This window comes from Erpetoichthys calabaricus, chromosome 10, assembly GCF_900747795.2.
Source record: "Erpetoichthys calabaricus chromosome 10, fErpCal1.3, whole genome shotgun sequence".
NCBI classification, from domain to species: Eukaryota; Metazoa; Chordata; class Cladistia; order Polypteriformes; family Polypteridae; genus Erpetoichthys; species Erpetoichthys calabaricus.
In genome coordinates, this window is record NC_041403.2 from 164,995,166 (window position 1) to 165,010,262 (window position 15,097).

General features: G+C 42.2%; 1 protein-coding gene across 1 annotated transcript in view; it reads right to left on the reverse strand.

The window, feature by feature from the left end:
- Window positions 1–7,094: 7,094 nt before the first annotated feature.
- e2f1 (E2F transcription factor 1) overlaps window positions 7,095–15,097 on the reverse strand; it is a 32,322-nt gene continuing 24,319 nt past the window's right edge. Inside the window, exons 6-7 of the mRNA XM_028812393.2 lie at window positions 12,275–12,512; window positions 7,095–9,081 (exon numbers count right to left, since the gene is read on the reverse strand). Coding sequence (XP_028668226.1) covers window positions 8,831–9,081; window positions 12,275–12,512 — 489 coding nt within the window. The 3' untranslated portion in view covers window positions 7,095–8,830. The remainder of the gene's footprint in view (window positions 9,082–12,274; window positions 12,513–15,097) is intronic.

Sequence of the window (15,097 nt, forward strand, 5' to 3'; positions counted from 1 at the left end):
GCATTGACCGCTGCGTTTCAGTGGCTAGTCCAGTATGGTATCGCAACCATCGGCCAAGAAAGCTGGCATCCCAAGTGTGTGCCGTCATCTGGGTCCTAACTTTCACCATCAGTTCCCCGATTGCCATCTTTTCCAAGCTGAAAAGCCGAGAAACCCATAAGGTCTGTGAAGTTGATGTTTACTTGTCCTCGGAAGGTAACCTGAGCGTCCCGGGCACCAACCGGACTTCAGCAGAGCAGCAAGAGCGGCTCCGGACCCTGGGAAACATCTTGGGGGTCTTCATGCCCATCTTCACATGCGGCTACTTAATCCCGTTAACTGTCATCACATCCTCGTACTCCATCATTATATACAAGTTGAGGAGGATGCCACTGTCGCCAGGTTTCATCCGGCCCTACCGGGTCATCGCGGCAGCGGTCCTGTCCTTCTTCATTACCTGGATGCCTTCTCGTGTGCTCGGTTTTGTGCAGCTGTTGGCAGTTTATTCTGTCCAACATGAAACCCTGCATATGTCCCAGCTCTACCTACCCCTGGCCTCCACTTTTGGCTACATGAACGGCTGCATCAACCCCATCATCTATGTGCTCATCCGAAAGGAGTTTCGAGACAAACTGGGGATCTTTAAAGGGAGTTTCTTGCGAAGCGGCATCACGGGGGGAGTGAGCTCCAACGGCCTGGAAAGCTACAACCGCTCGCTGCCAGGATTCATCCACCCTTTTGCTGACAAGTCCCCGGAGGACGGGAATGAGACAATGCTTGGCATGTTAGGGGAATGCAGGAAAAACGCAGACTAAGATACGGTTTCACCTGTATAGTGCCTTTTGGGTGGGCGGAGTTTAATTTCAAGGCATTTTATGTTCATCGTCGTCACGGTGTGCTTAAGGACACGGAAATCCAGGACTGAATTTTCACAGGTGATTTATTTAAAATGTATTTTTTTAAGACATTGTATAAAGATCTTTTGGTAATGGTTTATGCAGCGTTTTTAATACTGGCTTATAATTTGAGATATTTCACATTCAGTTTTTATGATACAGAAATCAATTTACACTCCTAACAATCCCAACATACCATTCCAAATAGTGACTAGGAAGCTGATTTTTTTTATTTATATATATATATATATATATATATATATATATATATATATATATATATATATATATATATATATAGTAGCAGGTAAGCCCCTCGTCCACCTCTCGGACCCTCAGGTACCACTCCAAACACCGGGTAAAAGTGTAATTATTATTTATTAAATAATAATACTGTGCACCAAGCACTCTACACACCACACTATTCATAAACAATAAGCTCTCTCAACAATACTCTCTCCTCCTCGCCCAGACACTTCGCCACCCTACCTCCCAGCTCAGCTCAGTGTCTGGGCTTTCCCACAGTCCTTTTATACACCCTGACCCGGAAGTGTTCCTGTCCAACAGTCCACAGTTCCTTATTCCTTCCGGGTCAGGGTAAACAGTCCTTTTCCTCAACCCGGGAGCACATCGTTTCTTCCTATCACGTGATGATGATGTACCCCCGGTACCCTTATGTTATAGGGCACATAAGAGCCCACGAGCCCCCCTACAGCGATGCCTGGTGGCCCCCAAGGTATCCAGCAGGGCTGTGTGTAGAAACTACATAGTCCATGAGGCCCTGCTGGAACTCTGGGGATGTTCACGCTGTTGGGAGAGCTCCTCCTGGCGGCCTGGGGGTGAGAGCCGGAATGGAAAGCTGGCAATCCACCACAATATATATATATAATAAAAAACTACAATCAGGAGCACCCAGTGCTAGCAGTGGGTGATAAGAAAAATTATATATCATATTTACTAAATTTTGAACGATAATAGTATGTATCACGGTATGGTCCTAAAAACAGAAAAAAAAATCAAAAAACTATCAGAATGACTACTATTTTTTTTTATTTTTTTTTTTTAAACTTCAGATCAAACAATTTTTTTTTTTTATTATACTAGGCGGCTTCACCCCCTGCTCACTTTGCTTGCCAACCCCCCGGTCTGCACTACGCACCAGCCACTTCATGTCTCTGCCGCTCATGTGTGTGGATTTCACTTTCAACAAACAACAAATCTTTTCACTCTCGTGGATATGCCTCTTCATTGGGAAGAAACACTACTTTTCCCTGATGGCAACACGAATTAGACAATCTACAAGTCTCAGATTTAAAGTTTAAATCCAAACAATACATTTGATCGGTTTTCGCTGTTCTGTTATTTCACCAAGTAATAATTTCCATTTGTTTATGCTAATGTGATCTTTACTATCATTTTTTTCAGACTTTTGAATTTTCGTACTTTCATTATCTCTAACCTGTCCTGCGTGTGTATCACACCAACGTTTCTGAATTCTTCACGACGTTCTACTTTGTCATCTACTCTGTCTTTTATTTCCGGCCCCGTCTGTGGTTAAATCTCTTGGCACAAAGTCTCGTCTCACGGGATGTGAAAGTATCTCTCTGAAAAAGTCAAGTCTCGTCCCAAGTTTTTTTTTTTTAAATATAATAGAAACATTTGAACAAAATTTTTAACAATAACCGTATATATCATAGTATGGTCCTAAAAATCGAAAAACTTCTATAATGAAAATTAAGTAGGAGAAGGAGTTTATCAAAATGATTTTTTTTTTTTTTTTTTTTTAAACTTCACAAATTTTTTTTTTATATTTGAACAGTCATGCAAATTGCAATTGAAAAAAATCATAGAAAAAATGTACTAAATAATACTGTTTTAGGCAGTTTAAAAAAAAAAAAAAAAAAGTCTACAATGTGCCACCTTGTGTGCAATGTTTTTACACAAATGAGAATACAAAGATCGCAGCCAGGACCAAACTGTGCCAAGTGAATAAGAGGAGCAAAAACGTCAGTATACAAAGTACAAAGCTTGCAGTAAAATCTGACGTGGGAGAAGGAGAACACACGAGGTGGCATATTGTGAATAGAATGCAATGCGTGTACAGAGCACAGCACAGCACATATCAAAAAAAAAATTTCGCACAAACGTTAGGAAGTTTTTCTTTACACAAAGAACGATAGACACTTGGAATAAGCGACCAAGTAGTGTGGTAGACAGGAGGACTTTAGGAACTTTCAAAACTTCACTTGATGTTTTTTTGGAAGAAATAAGTGGACAGGACTGGCGAGCTTTGTTGGGCTGACTGGCCTGTTCTCGTCTAGAGTATTCTAATGTTCTAATTAGAAAGCACAGACACTGCATACCCGACAATGTATGCAAAAGTAAGAACAAACATTTTATTACATGAACCAGCATTTCAACACAACCACTCATTTTTTTTTTTGGGTAAAATGCAACTCATTTATGGCCAAGTTTCATGTTCCATGTTAACAAAGAAATAAACCCACTGTTCATTCTCACATTTGCATACATCATTGGGCCTGCAAAAGCAAAGGAAGCGCATGCAGTGCACTCAGTCCACAACGTGCCACCTACTTTTAATTGTAAAGGGCACCACATTCCAGCGCTCCTTCCATTTGCACCAAGAAAGCCCACTGGTCTCTCCGCTTTATTCTCCATCTCCACAACTGTACTGCCACATGCTGAGCTGTATCAGAAGGTAACAGAACACCCACTGCCCACCATGCCACTACACCACGTGTGTCACTTTTACAACAAGTAATAAAGGTGGCTTCCTAACGTGCTAAACTGCTGTGAAAATGATACACGGAAACTTCTCCTGGCTGACAATTTTCTACTGGTGCACCGTGCACCACTGCCCGCTGCAGAATGAAGTGAGGGTGCGTTCATGAAATAAATTCAACAGGGGGGAAATTTTTTTTAAATCACCGATTAAAAATGGCTCCTCTCAGTAGCCAAAAATGACTATTAGGGGTGCCACCCTAATAAAGGACAGGTGCGGTCATTAAAAGAAGCTCAGAATAAAAACTAGCCAGGCCTGGATTAACCATGAAGTCTTTTGATCAGTCTCAAAAAAAACCAAAAGAGACAAATGAAGTCCACCGTGGCTCAACGTTGGAGAACTTTTTATAGGCACTATAAATTAGACGACTAGCAGCCACTAACGCTGCCATTTTACAATCAATTTTGTTTTGTTACTTAATGGATTACACAATGATTGTGATAAATACACGTTGGAACAAAGAAAATAATAGTACTAGTTCAGTCCTGGGGGACCACCATGGCTAGCAGGATCTCACTTCTAATTGATAGGATTATTTAGAGAGCTGGTCTTTTTATTCTCACATTCCAAGAGATACTGAACTATTTAATATTTGGTCTCCTTTGTTATTCTCTACACAATTTGCCTAATTAATTTTGTCAGAATGCAGACAATCCTAAATAATAAATAGGGGACAATGACCTCAGTGCCAAAATTAACTCGTCTGGAAGAAATACATCTTACAAATCAAAATACATCCTGATAATCTACTATACATATTTGTGTAGTCCACCCAAATTGTTAATATTTTCAAAATCAGAAGTCCTTACATGCGCTATATGGCCAAAAATATTTAGAGACTCCCCAAAATGATTGAGTTCAGGTGTTGTTAATAGGTGCTTAAAATGAAGACATAACCGTGCAGTCTCCTTTAACAAACACTGGGTTGTAGTGAAGAAACTTGGCACTGTCATAGGATGCCACCTTTGTCACAAGTCAGCACTAAATGTAAGTGCCATTATTGGGAAGTGGAAGTGCTGAAGAGCAAGAACAGCTCAGCCATGAAGTGGTGGACCACACAAACACAGAGAGAGTGGGGCTGCTAAAGTACACAGAAAGCACCTGCCCCTCTGCGCTGTCACAATAGACCTCCAAACTGCCTCCTGGAAGCAACAACCAACAGAAGAAGTGCATGTCTGTAGCTTTATGGAATGGGTTTCCATGGTCAAGTGGCTGCACACAGGCCTAAGACCATTATGCCCAATGCCTTCTAGAGTGGTGTAGTAGTCCCCATGCATTCTCCCTAGCCAGAATGCTCATGGTCCATTGTGAACACCGTGGGTACTGTAGAAAAAGAAATTGCTATATGTGAGTGCTTTGGTATTTCACACATACTGTACTTATTTAATTTTTTTTTAATAAAGTAAAACATTTGTAAAAAAGACAATAGAAGCTGAAGAAAAGAAATGCCACACAGCAGAATCACTGAACTGCAAGGTGTAGAAAGAGGGCACACGTACCTACAAGAAGGATATGCGTCTCCTCTGCTAAAATCTGCCATCAGCACGTCTCCCAGCTAGTGGATCAGCTCATGGAGTTGTGAAACCGAGTGCAGATTGTGTTGTCTGTGATCCCAGTATGCAGGAAGTGGATGAAGCAGATGAGAGAGTCTGGAGCTGCAAGAAAGGCTCCATGGATGATCAGAAGGGCTGCCAAGGAAGCATTCAGCAGTTTTGGCCAATGGAATAAACACTGCTGTAGCAGTATGTAAGGTAACAGTATGTATCCATCCATTCTGCTCCTATGGTCGTCGTCTTCTTATACCTGCATTATTATCAATCTTTAATTTAATATTGTTTTTTATCAGTATGCTGCTGCTGGAGTATGTCAATTTCCCCTTGGGATTAATAAAGTATCTATCTATCTTCTTCTTTCGGCTGCTCCCGTTAGACCGGGTTTATACTTCACGCATGCTGCAACGGACGCTCCTGCTACGCAAGTGTTTCACTGTTTATACTTGCTGCATACTTTACGTAAATCTGGAGGAATCCAGCAGGTGGCAGCGTGAGATATCATCACAGTGAGAACAGGTTCGGCTTCGCTGTGTTGTGAATTGCCCGGGAAAACACCCATTAAATTCCGATGACACCTTACCACAATATCTCTGAAAAGGATGTTTAATGATTAAATCCATCCATCCAGGGATGTGTTCACTCCAGCAAGCATTGGGCACGAGGCAGAAACAATCCCTGGACGGGGATTCAGCTCATTGCAAGGTGAATACAAGCACACACATACACGGGAGTCATTTTAGCGGGACCAAATCCCCAAATCTGCAGATCTTTGGAACGAAACCAGAGCACAGTGTGGAATCCAAGCAGGGAATACCAGCGACGTGACTCCCTGCGAGACAGCAGTGCTACCGCTCTGCCACCGTGTCACCTGCATGTTTGTAATTATTAACAGTGTTCATTATTTAAACGAAATTAACAATTTTCCTGTAAAATGTACATACATACTTTAATGCATTTCATCTTGAAAGTGATTAAGTATAAAACTAAAGATTCTAAATGTGCAGAGAGTTGGGATATCAAACATGTAATGTGTTCTGTGCGGTGATCTAATGCTGCTTGCTGTAGCGATTAAAAACTGGGGTGACGTTTACAACGGTCTGCTTTAATGATAAAGTAAACTACGAGGTTAAAGTGGACATTTCGAGATTAAAGCTGAGATTTCCACTTTAATCACAAAATACACATTTTCACAATGTCCTTAGTTTTTTTTTCTCAGTGGCTCAAATACAGTGCTGTACATTATGTTGCTGTTGTGAAGTTGCAAAAAAAAAAAAAAAAACGACGGCACAGAAGATGGTATGCCAGTCTTTTAAAATGTGTCGTGTCATTACGATCGGGAATATGCGGCACTTGAATATAAAAGCACCACCAATGCATCTGTATGTCGGCATTTTGCTTCACCACATCGAACCATTCATCAAAAATCGAAGCACGCACATTGATCTCGTAAGATCTGCATAGCGGCTTTCTGTCACATGTAGATAGTAAACACAGACTCTGACGTCACGTTCCGATTTTTATCACACTGCACCCCCCCCCCCCCTGACTTTTTGCTAGTACTGCAACTCGTGCACGCGTCGCGTTAATTTTGGAGGACCTGCTCAGAGGACACGTCAATTGAACACTGGGAACACGTGGCAGCCATGATGCAGGCGCGTTACACGTTCTGAGCGTGAAGTATAAACAAGCCCTTAGGCGTTGCTACAGCGGATCACCTTTATGTAAATTTGTATTGATGTCCACATATTGATTTGGCCAAAATTTTACACCGGATGCCCTTCCTGACGTAACCCTCCCCATTTATCTGGGCTTGGGACCGGCGTGAAGAAACTGGCTTGTGCATCGCCTGTGTCTGGGTTTACAGAGGATTTCATCTATTTGTTTATTTGAAACACTCCAATACATTCTTCCACACCCCCAATCAAACTCATTTTACTCCAATTTCCTGCCAGACTTATTTTTTTTTTTTTTTTAAAGATCCCCCTTCCCCTGTCGCCCTACCCCGAACCCAGACACAGATCATACCGCTCTACCCCAACAGAAGTGAAACAAATGACAGACACACAGTTTTGCAATCAAATTCTAAATATTAAATACATTAAACACTTAATAAAAAACAAAATTACAGATAACATAAAGAAAAGTGCTTTTCAAAAACAAAAAAGAGAAATAAAGGTCCCATCAATATGAACCTGAAAGGTATATATATTTTTTCTTTATTTTTTTTTTTTTTATACAAAATGCGGAAATATTCATTACGAAAATAAGACTCAAACACACACACCCTTCCACCCTCCCAAATCATTCAAGCCCAGCATGCCACATCATCTCGTGCTCCCAACAGCCATCCGTGCATTCCAGCTTACAGAATGGGTGGGCAGCTGCTAAGCTGCGGAGGAGTAACGAACAATAAAAATGACCTTAAACAATGTACACCTCCGTTGTTCTAACTTCTTAAAACTACTGCATCAATTAAATAATTAAACACTGAAATAAATAAAATGAAACACTTAGAATAAAGACACAAAGAAACAGCTTATAAAACTGTACTCAGCTTCACAAAAGAGCAGAGAAAAAAAACATGTAATAAGTTAAAAGTACAAATTTACCAACGTGGGAAAAAAAAACCAACAATTCACTTCTGCACTTCTTACTTCGTTGTTTTGCTTACAACACTTGGACCTCTTGGAGGCTCAGCTCTGAGACCAGGCCACCATCCACTGCTCACCTCACTGATGTGATTGCACAAATTGGAAAAACACCGCCACACTGATCCAAATTTTTAGGTTATGGCATATGATCCTTGGTGTGGTGGGTGGTCTTGGCACTGTGGTAGTGGTGTGTTTTTCTTTTTCTCCAAGTTGGCAGATCATTTAAATGCTGTTTTCTAATACTGAAGTATGATGACTTCTGCTCAATAACTTGCAATCAAGAGGGAGGAATTAAGTTTATATATGAAATTAAGTTGAAGATCTGTACAACTTGCAAGATGGGCCTCTCACTGAAGAGCTTCTAACCTTTCAAGAGGAGTCTTAAAAGAACTGCAGTTAAGGACCAAGATGGCCAATAAGAGTCACTCTGCCACACAAAGGGAACAGTGGCTAAGAATCGACGGAAAACGAAGAAACAACCTTCATACCAAAGTTAAAACTGATCTGAACAAGACGTTTGGATTAAAAGAAGGGGATTAAGAAACGGAAACCAGTATAGTGTAGCTTGCAAGCGACAAACATATGCAGAAATGCGGCGACCTCAAACATGAGCCAACGTTTAGCCTCTGCGGGTGTCGAGGAGGTGGGCAACTATGCGATCCACAAAAGTGGGAAACACTGGAAAGCGAAACTGAACACCTGTGATGCTGGGAAGCAACGCCACCCACCTTGCAGCTTTGCCACATTAATGAAATTTCACTTCTGTTTAGAGTTTTCGCCACCAACCCCGTACAGAAACATTTACACGGTAGAAGAACATCAACACTTCATCCTATAAAACTGATTGTAATTGAATCAAAAATAATAAGTCAGTTTTTTTTTTATATATATATATAAAAAAAAAAAAAAACCTGTGCAGGACCCCCAAACCCTGACAGCCATGGTGGTTCAGAACTCCAAGGGGGTCAGATCCCCAAAGTTACAATCAAACAGTTCACTGATCCCTTCCTCAGGTTCCAGCCCAAAGTGGTACTCGCTGCTGTGAGGAGGGGACAGGCTGATGAAGGACTCGAGGGGTAAGGGTGGCAATTCGTCAACATTCTTGTCCAATAGGAACTCTGATAACGGCAGCGGAGAGAGGCCGGTAATGTCGGCAAACGCTCCCAGTGGGGACAGACTGCTCCCTGTCAGCAGCACCTCTGCAGCAGGAAAATACAAAGCAAAAAAAAAAATTATAAATTGCACACACATAAAAAAACCAGAAAAATCAAAAACACAGCCAACGGCACTTTCAGGGAGTGAAAACCAGATTGTGGGTAACACGTGTTCTAGCAAGCGCTTGGCAACAAACACTTACTGTACGGGTGACATTCCAAATGAGTAATATTGTTGGAAATGAAGGCCTGGATTTTGTCTGGACAGGCAACCCTTGGATCAAAAAGTTCAGTAGCTAGCGCACCCCAAAGGCCTCAGAGCTGGCAACTCTGGACTGGCCCAGTGTGAGCCCGAAGGATGTGCGACCTGCACTGGACTGGCACCCTGAGCCCTATGCCACTGAGACGGACTCCCAGTCACGTTTAACTCGATCAGCGGGTTGGTAAAGGATGGGTGCAATTCCAGGAATCACCTTTTTGCATGGGTGGGGATGATGAACAAAATGCAGGATGAAAAGCAAAAGAATCCGGTGGAGCAATAAGGGCCACATTCGGACAATTCCGCACCAGCATTTTCCAGTCAACAGGTATGGACAGATTATTTCTTTCAAAACGTAGTGCAGTTCAAAGTGTTAACTACATTGCAATACGTTTTTACAAATTTTGGCACGTATTTATCAACCAAATATTTCATTGCTTTTCACTACAGTGTACAATTTTTGTGTCAGTTTAAAACACAATACAAAAGCATATTGCATTTTAATTCACATCCATAGATCGAGTGTCACAACTAAAACCAAACCAAGCATAATGCATTTCACTTACTGGCTGCTCTGCGTGTATTGTATTTCGATTCTATAACACACATTGGTCATGTCAAATTGGATTGTAACCAAAATGACCAATCAGCGTCCAAAGGTGGGGCAAAAAGAGAGTCAACAGTTTGGGGTGTGAGGCATTCCAATCATGAGTGTGTTCACCCAGTAGTAAAAAGATGGTGATTTCATTGAGATCCGCCATTTCATTGAATAGGTGGATGCTGGCATTGAAAATGAGGACTTCATTCTCTTTCGTGTCGACTGATTGCTGGCAAGAGCCGATGTAAGAGAAGCAGCAACATGAGAAGAATTTCCAGCGGCTACAATAACATCCACAGAAAGCATTCAAGAGCTACGATTATGAAGAAGTGGCCTGTTCATGAACTGTTAAACTGTTATTCGCTTAAATACGGTTTGTAAATACCAGCAGATGGGGACGACCGTAAAGGCTATTCCTAAACGTCTTGACATATTGGTCAGGGTTATCAGAAGATGAATGGAACAGTAGGATTCAGTATGAGGCAAGTAACACATTATTTAGACAACTTGACATAAGTTTGCTCTTTCAGCAAAACCCAAGACTCAGGACCCACTGGAGGTAGCAGAAAAAGACAATGAAAACAAAGACGAGTGTCTCCATGAACTATTCTACACATCCTCTGACACACTAACACTGCGTACTTTCAGCCAATGAATTATTCAGCAAAAGTGTGTCAAGAAACGCGGCTGGGGCTTCTTTATATCAAGAGTAAAATGCCTGCATAGCGCCTCACTGTAACTGTCAAGTCAGACATTTTCTTTTAAATTTGTTTTCCTTTTAAGCCATTCTGGTGTGTGTTCAGACCATAAAAATATGCATGCACGCTCTATCTACTACCATACACACTTCTCAATGCTTCATTTATTTACTCCACACTGACGAAACTTGTGCTTACTGCCAGAACACAAATGTTTAAAAGTGAAAAGCCTCTTACCACAGCTGTTGGTGTCCCTTGCCCCATCTTTTGACGACGTTCAGTTTTGGCCTGGTCAATGTGTGGCCTTGAATCGACATAGCAATACACTGGGAGCAATTGCTAAACGAATTGCAACACGTTTGCTTTGCTTTTGGTTAAGACACACACTCTATGGACAAGAATTGAAATGCAGAACACTGTTGTATTGCATTTTAAACCGACACAAAATCGCATGCCATAGTGCAAAGCAATCAATCATTTGGTTGGTAGGTTTTTAATTATCGCAGAACAAAACTCCCAAAGTGAAATACAACATGTTTCTATGCATTGCATTCCAATGTAGTTAACACCCTCCAGTGCCTTTTATTTTGCTATGAACAAGTTTCCGTAATCAGGCACCAGGCGTGAACACATTCTGGAGGGGCTGATGGTCCAATACAGGGCACCTGTGATCACACTGGGCCACATTACAGAGTCACATCAGTAATGAGGGAGAAGATGGGAACACCTAGACCAAAAACACCCCACGAACACCATGGGATTGTGCACCAAAGAACAGCACCGAGCAGTGATCCGCTTTTTATGGTGTACTAGGGCTTGAAATCTTTACCACTGGGAGCAGAGACCCCACCACATTTCCACATGTATGTGAGGAAAGTCTTACAGCCAACCCAAACAAAATGTTCACAAAAGTGTGGATAAGTATTGAGTTACCCTGGCTAATAGGCTGCTTATGAAGTGTTATTCTTTCACATACAATATGCAGTGTATATTTTTTATTTCCTATTATTATCATTGCTGTGTTATTGTGCTCACTTTCCCGTTTTAATATGGTATGCTTAACTTTGTTTTCATTCTTGTGCTATACAAGTCTGGGAGAAAGCATTCTGGGGTATTGCCAGGAGAAAGTTTATCCCAAGATTTCTAGAAATGGTCTGGTCAAGTTCCTAGTTTGTTACAGACTGGTTTATTACACCAAAACAGTATGATCTTAAAAAGTTACAAAAATGATATATTTAGAGACCCTACAACAGTCAGAGCACCACAGTTGCTGATCTGCTCAACCCTGGGACCTCTAAATTGCATCCCTCCATAACCTCAGACACCCTAAATGCACCTGGAGAAGACAGCAGCCAGAACACCAAGAGCACCCTCTGTATATGCTGCACTCATCTCCGTCTGCTTAAGGCGGAGACTGGCTGTAGCTTTGTATGCTGAATGATTCATTAACACAAGCCGAGAATAAATAAACTGCTTGTGTCATGATTAGTTTTGTTGCTGTTGTGGCTCTGAGATAGAACCGTGAAAAGAACGACCTTCCCACAGTGCAATTCCTTGGTCCATTTTAACGCACACCTAATATTATGGCAATGCTACAAGGAATACGTGGAATAACTCACCGAGTCTACCAGCCTGACTGCACCCCCCCAACTCTCCCTTCAGTTCCACACAATGTAGATTTACCTTGTTCGCCGGGTGGGGTGGTCTTCTCTAGAGAGACCGATGAAGTCACAGCATGTGACGTGTTGGGGGGACTGCATTCCAAAGATGTGCCCAAACACAAGGTGCTGCTCGAGAGCTCCCGTGGAGCTTGTTTCACTGGGGTGTTACCCATCACAGGACTGCATTCCTCAGAGCCATCCTCCGGGCATAAAAAGACCTCGATGGGACCACGGGTGCTTTTCAAGGAGACCTGTAGGCCCTGTGGGAGAAAAGAGAGGAAGATTACACGTGTCGTGTATAATCTCTATGGCGTAATGCCAAAATTCAACATGAACGGCTTAAAAACCCTTACCATTCATTTTCCGTATAGGTTCAGATACATCACAGAATGGAGAACAATTTTATTGAATTTATTAAAAGCACGTGACATTCCATACAATCAAGTCAAACTCAACAAACAGTTTAATTTGAACGCCTGGACAGTAGACATGTTAAGTAACTGAACTGGCAACCTTGTGCTTCAGTATCCTGTGCCTCAGCCACCCCACCCCACCACACTGTTGAACACTGAGACCGTGTCTGGTTAGGAAGCAGTTTTTCCTTCAGAGGAAGGATGACGACAAGGGAGCAAATGGGCTCTCCCTTCCGGATTTAACGACCAGAAAAGGAATGCCTTTTGGACATTATTGACATAAGCACCCAAGTCCAAACTATGACTTCTACTTCATGTTATGTCTTGTTTTTCTTCAACGCCAGCAATGTTAAAAAATAGAAGTGCGTGTGTGAGCTCAGTAGTGGACCAACTTATGATCAGAACGACCATCGGTAAGAACAGGACATTCAGTCCAACAGCAGCACCAGTCCTATTTGCCTAACTTCTCCAAAAAAACATCTAGATGACTTTTGAAGGTCCCTAATGTCCACAACTGGTACCTTACTCCACTGGCCACTGTGTGAAGAAAACCTTCTAATACAGCGATTCTCAAACTCCATCCTGGGAACCCCATATGGCTGAAGGTTTTTTCATTCCAACAAAATTCAGCTTTTAGTTAGATGCCTTGTTTAAGGAAGCACGCCTGCTTCTATGTTTTGGGGTCAATATAGAAATTACAAGACTCAGTCTGGAAAATGTTGAGTAAAAGTAATGTATGTTACATGGGGATAACAGAAATGTGAAGCATTAATAAATTGAAATAATGTGAATGAAATGACAACAACAAAATGGAAAACAGTCAATTGTCATCATCGGGACTTTAACAGCCACTTCCCAGGTATACCCAGGTTAGGCCAGCCCCAATCCCAAACTCCGATCAAAAAACCTCCTTCTCCATGCTCAGTGTTCCTGGGTATCCCCTGGTGATCCATATTTTTCATATCATCACCAATCCCTTGACTCCAACTGATTAAAACAAGAGGGTAGATGGATAGTAAATTATATTTTTTGCTGCTCATTTTACTTTGTTGTTTTCCTTTTCAGATGTTACAGTCCTTGTAGTATTTCTGTACTTCACATTTCGTTTGATATGTTCCGCATCTCATGAAAAGACAGGATGTCACAAACCTCAGAGTCCACAGTCAGATAAGGCCCATGAGCTTTAGGTGTCTCTTGAGCTCTGCAATGAGGCCAATGAAAGGCACCATATAGAATGAACATGAATTTGGCTCAGATTAGCGTGCTAGCCTGCTTGTTAACCAACATGCTGTGCCGTTTGTTCCACTCTGAAGTACAGGACGGAGCGACAGGAACAATGCCACCATGTTCAGACTAATAGGCCAGTGCAGGTACCACTTTCCAGCTCCGTTTTTTCTTTACTTGATGTTTTTAATCCCCATTAAACACATCGGACTGACAGCTACATTCCCACTGTGGTGATGGCAGAAGATGCTTTAAACGCGGACTCAAAAGATGATGCCAGATTAACAGAAGAGTTGCACGGTGGGTCAGTTCACCCTCCTGCTTGACATAAAAAAAATAAAAAGATATAAATCCACCGGTACTGTTTAATCAGATGTGTTACCACACTTATTGCAACATGGCCACAGGCCGAGAGAGGAAATAGCTGACACCTCTGGTAGAGAGTCTGCTCTGATTGGGTGAATACTCGTCTAGCCTGTGTCAGGGCACTCACAGGACCAGCCCAGACAGCTAGGATAGCAGAAACGTGGAGGTGCTGTGTAATGGGCTATATATTAAGCAGACTAAATAGACTGGCAGGAAAGGTACTATATGATAAACAGAACATATTCAGGGTGTCTGACGTTGTTGACAGCAAGCTGCATCTTAGCCAAAATGGTCTTCTTTCCCTGCCTCCAGACCAGTACTCGGTATAAAAATGCAAAAGTTTGCTGACGACACTACTATTATGGACTGCATCAGGAGTGGGCAGGAGGAGGAGTATAGGAACCTAATCAAGGACTTTGTTAAATGATGCGATTCAAACCACCTACAACTGAACACCAGCAAAACCAAAGAGCTGGTGGTGGATTTTAGGAAGACCAGGCCCCTCACGGACCCCGTGTTCATCAGAGGTGACTGTGTGCAGAGGGTGCAGACCTATAAACACCTGGGAGTGCAGCTGGATGATAAACTGGACTGGACTGCCAATTCTGATGCTCTGTGCAAGAGAGGACAGAACCGATTATATTTCCTTAGAAGGCTGGCGTCCTTCAACATCTGCAATAAGATGCTGCAGATGTTCTATCAGACGGTTGTGGCGAGCGCCCTTTTCTACACGGTGGTGTGCTAGGGAGGCAGCATAAAGAAGAGGGACACCTCACGCCTGGACAAACTGGTGAGGAAGGCAGGCTCTATTGTAGGTAGGGAGCTGGACAGTTTGACATCTG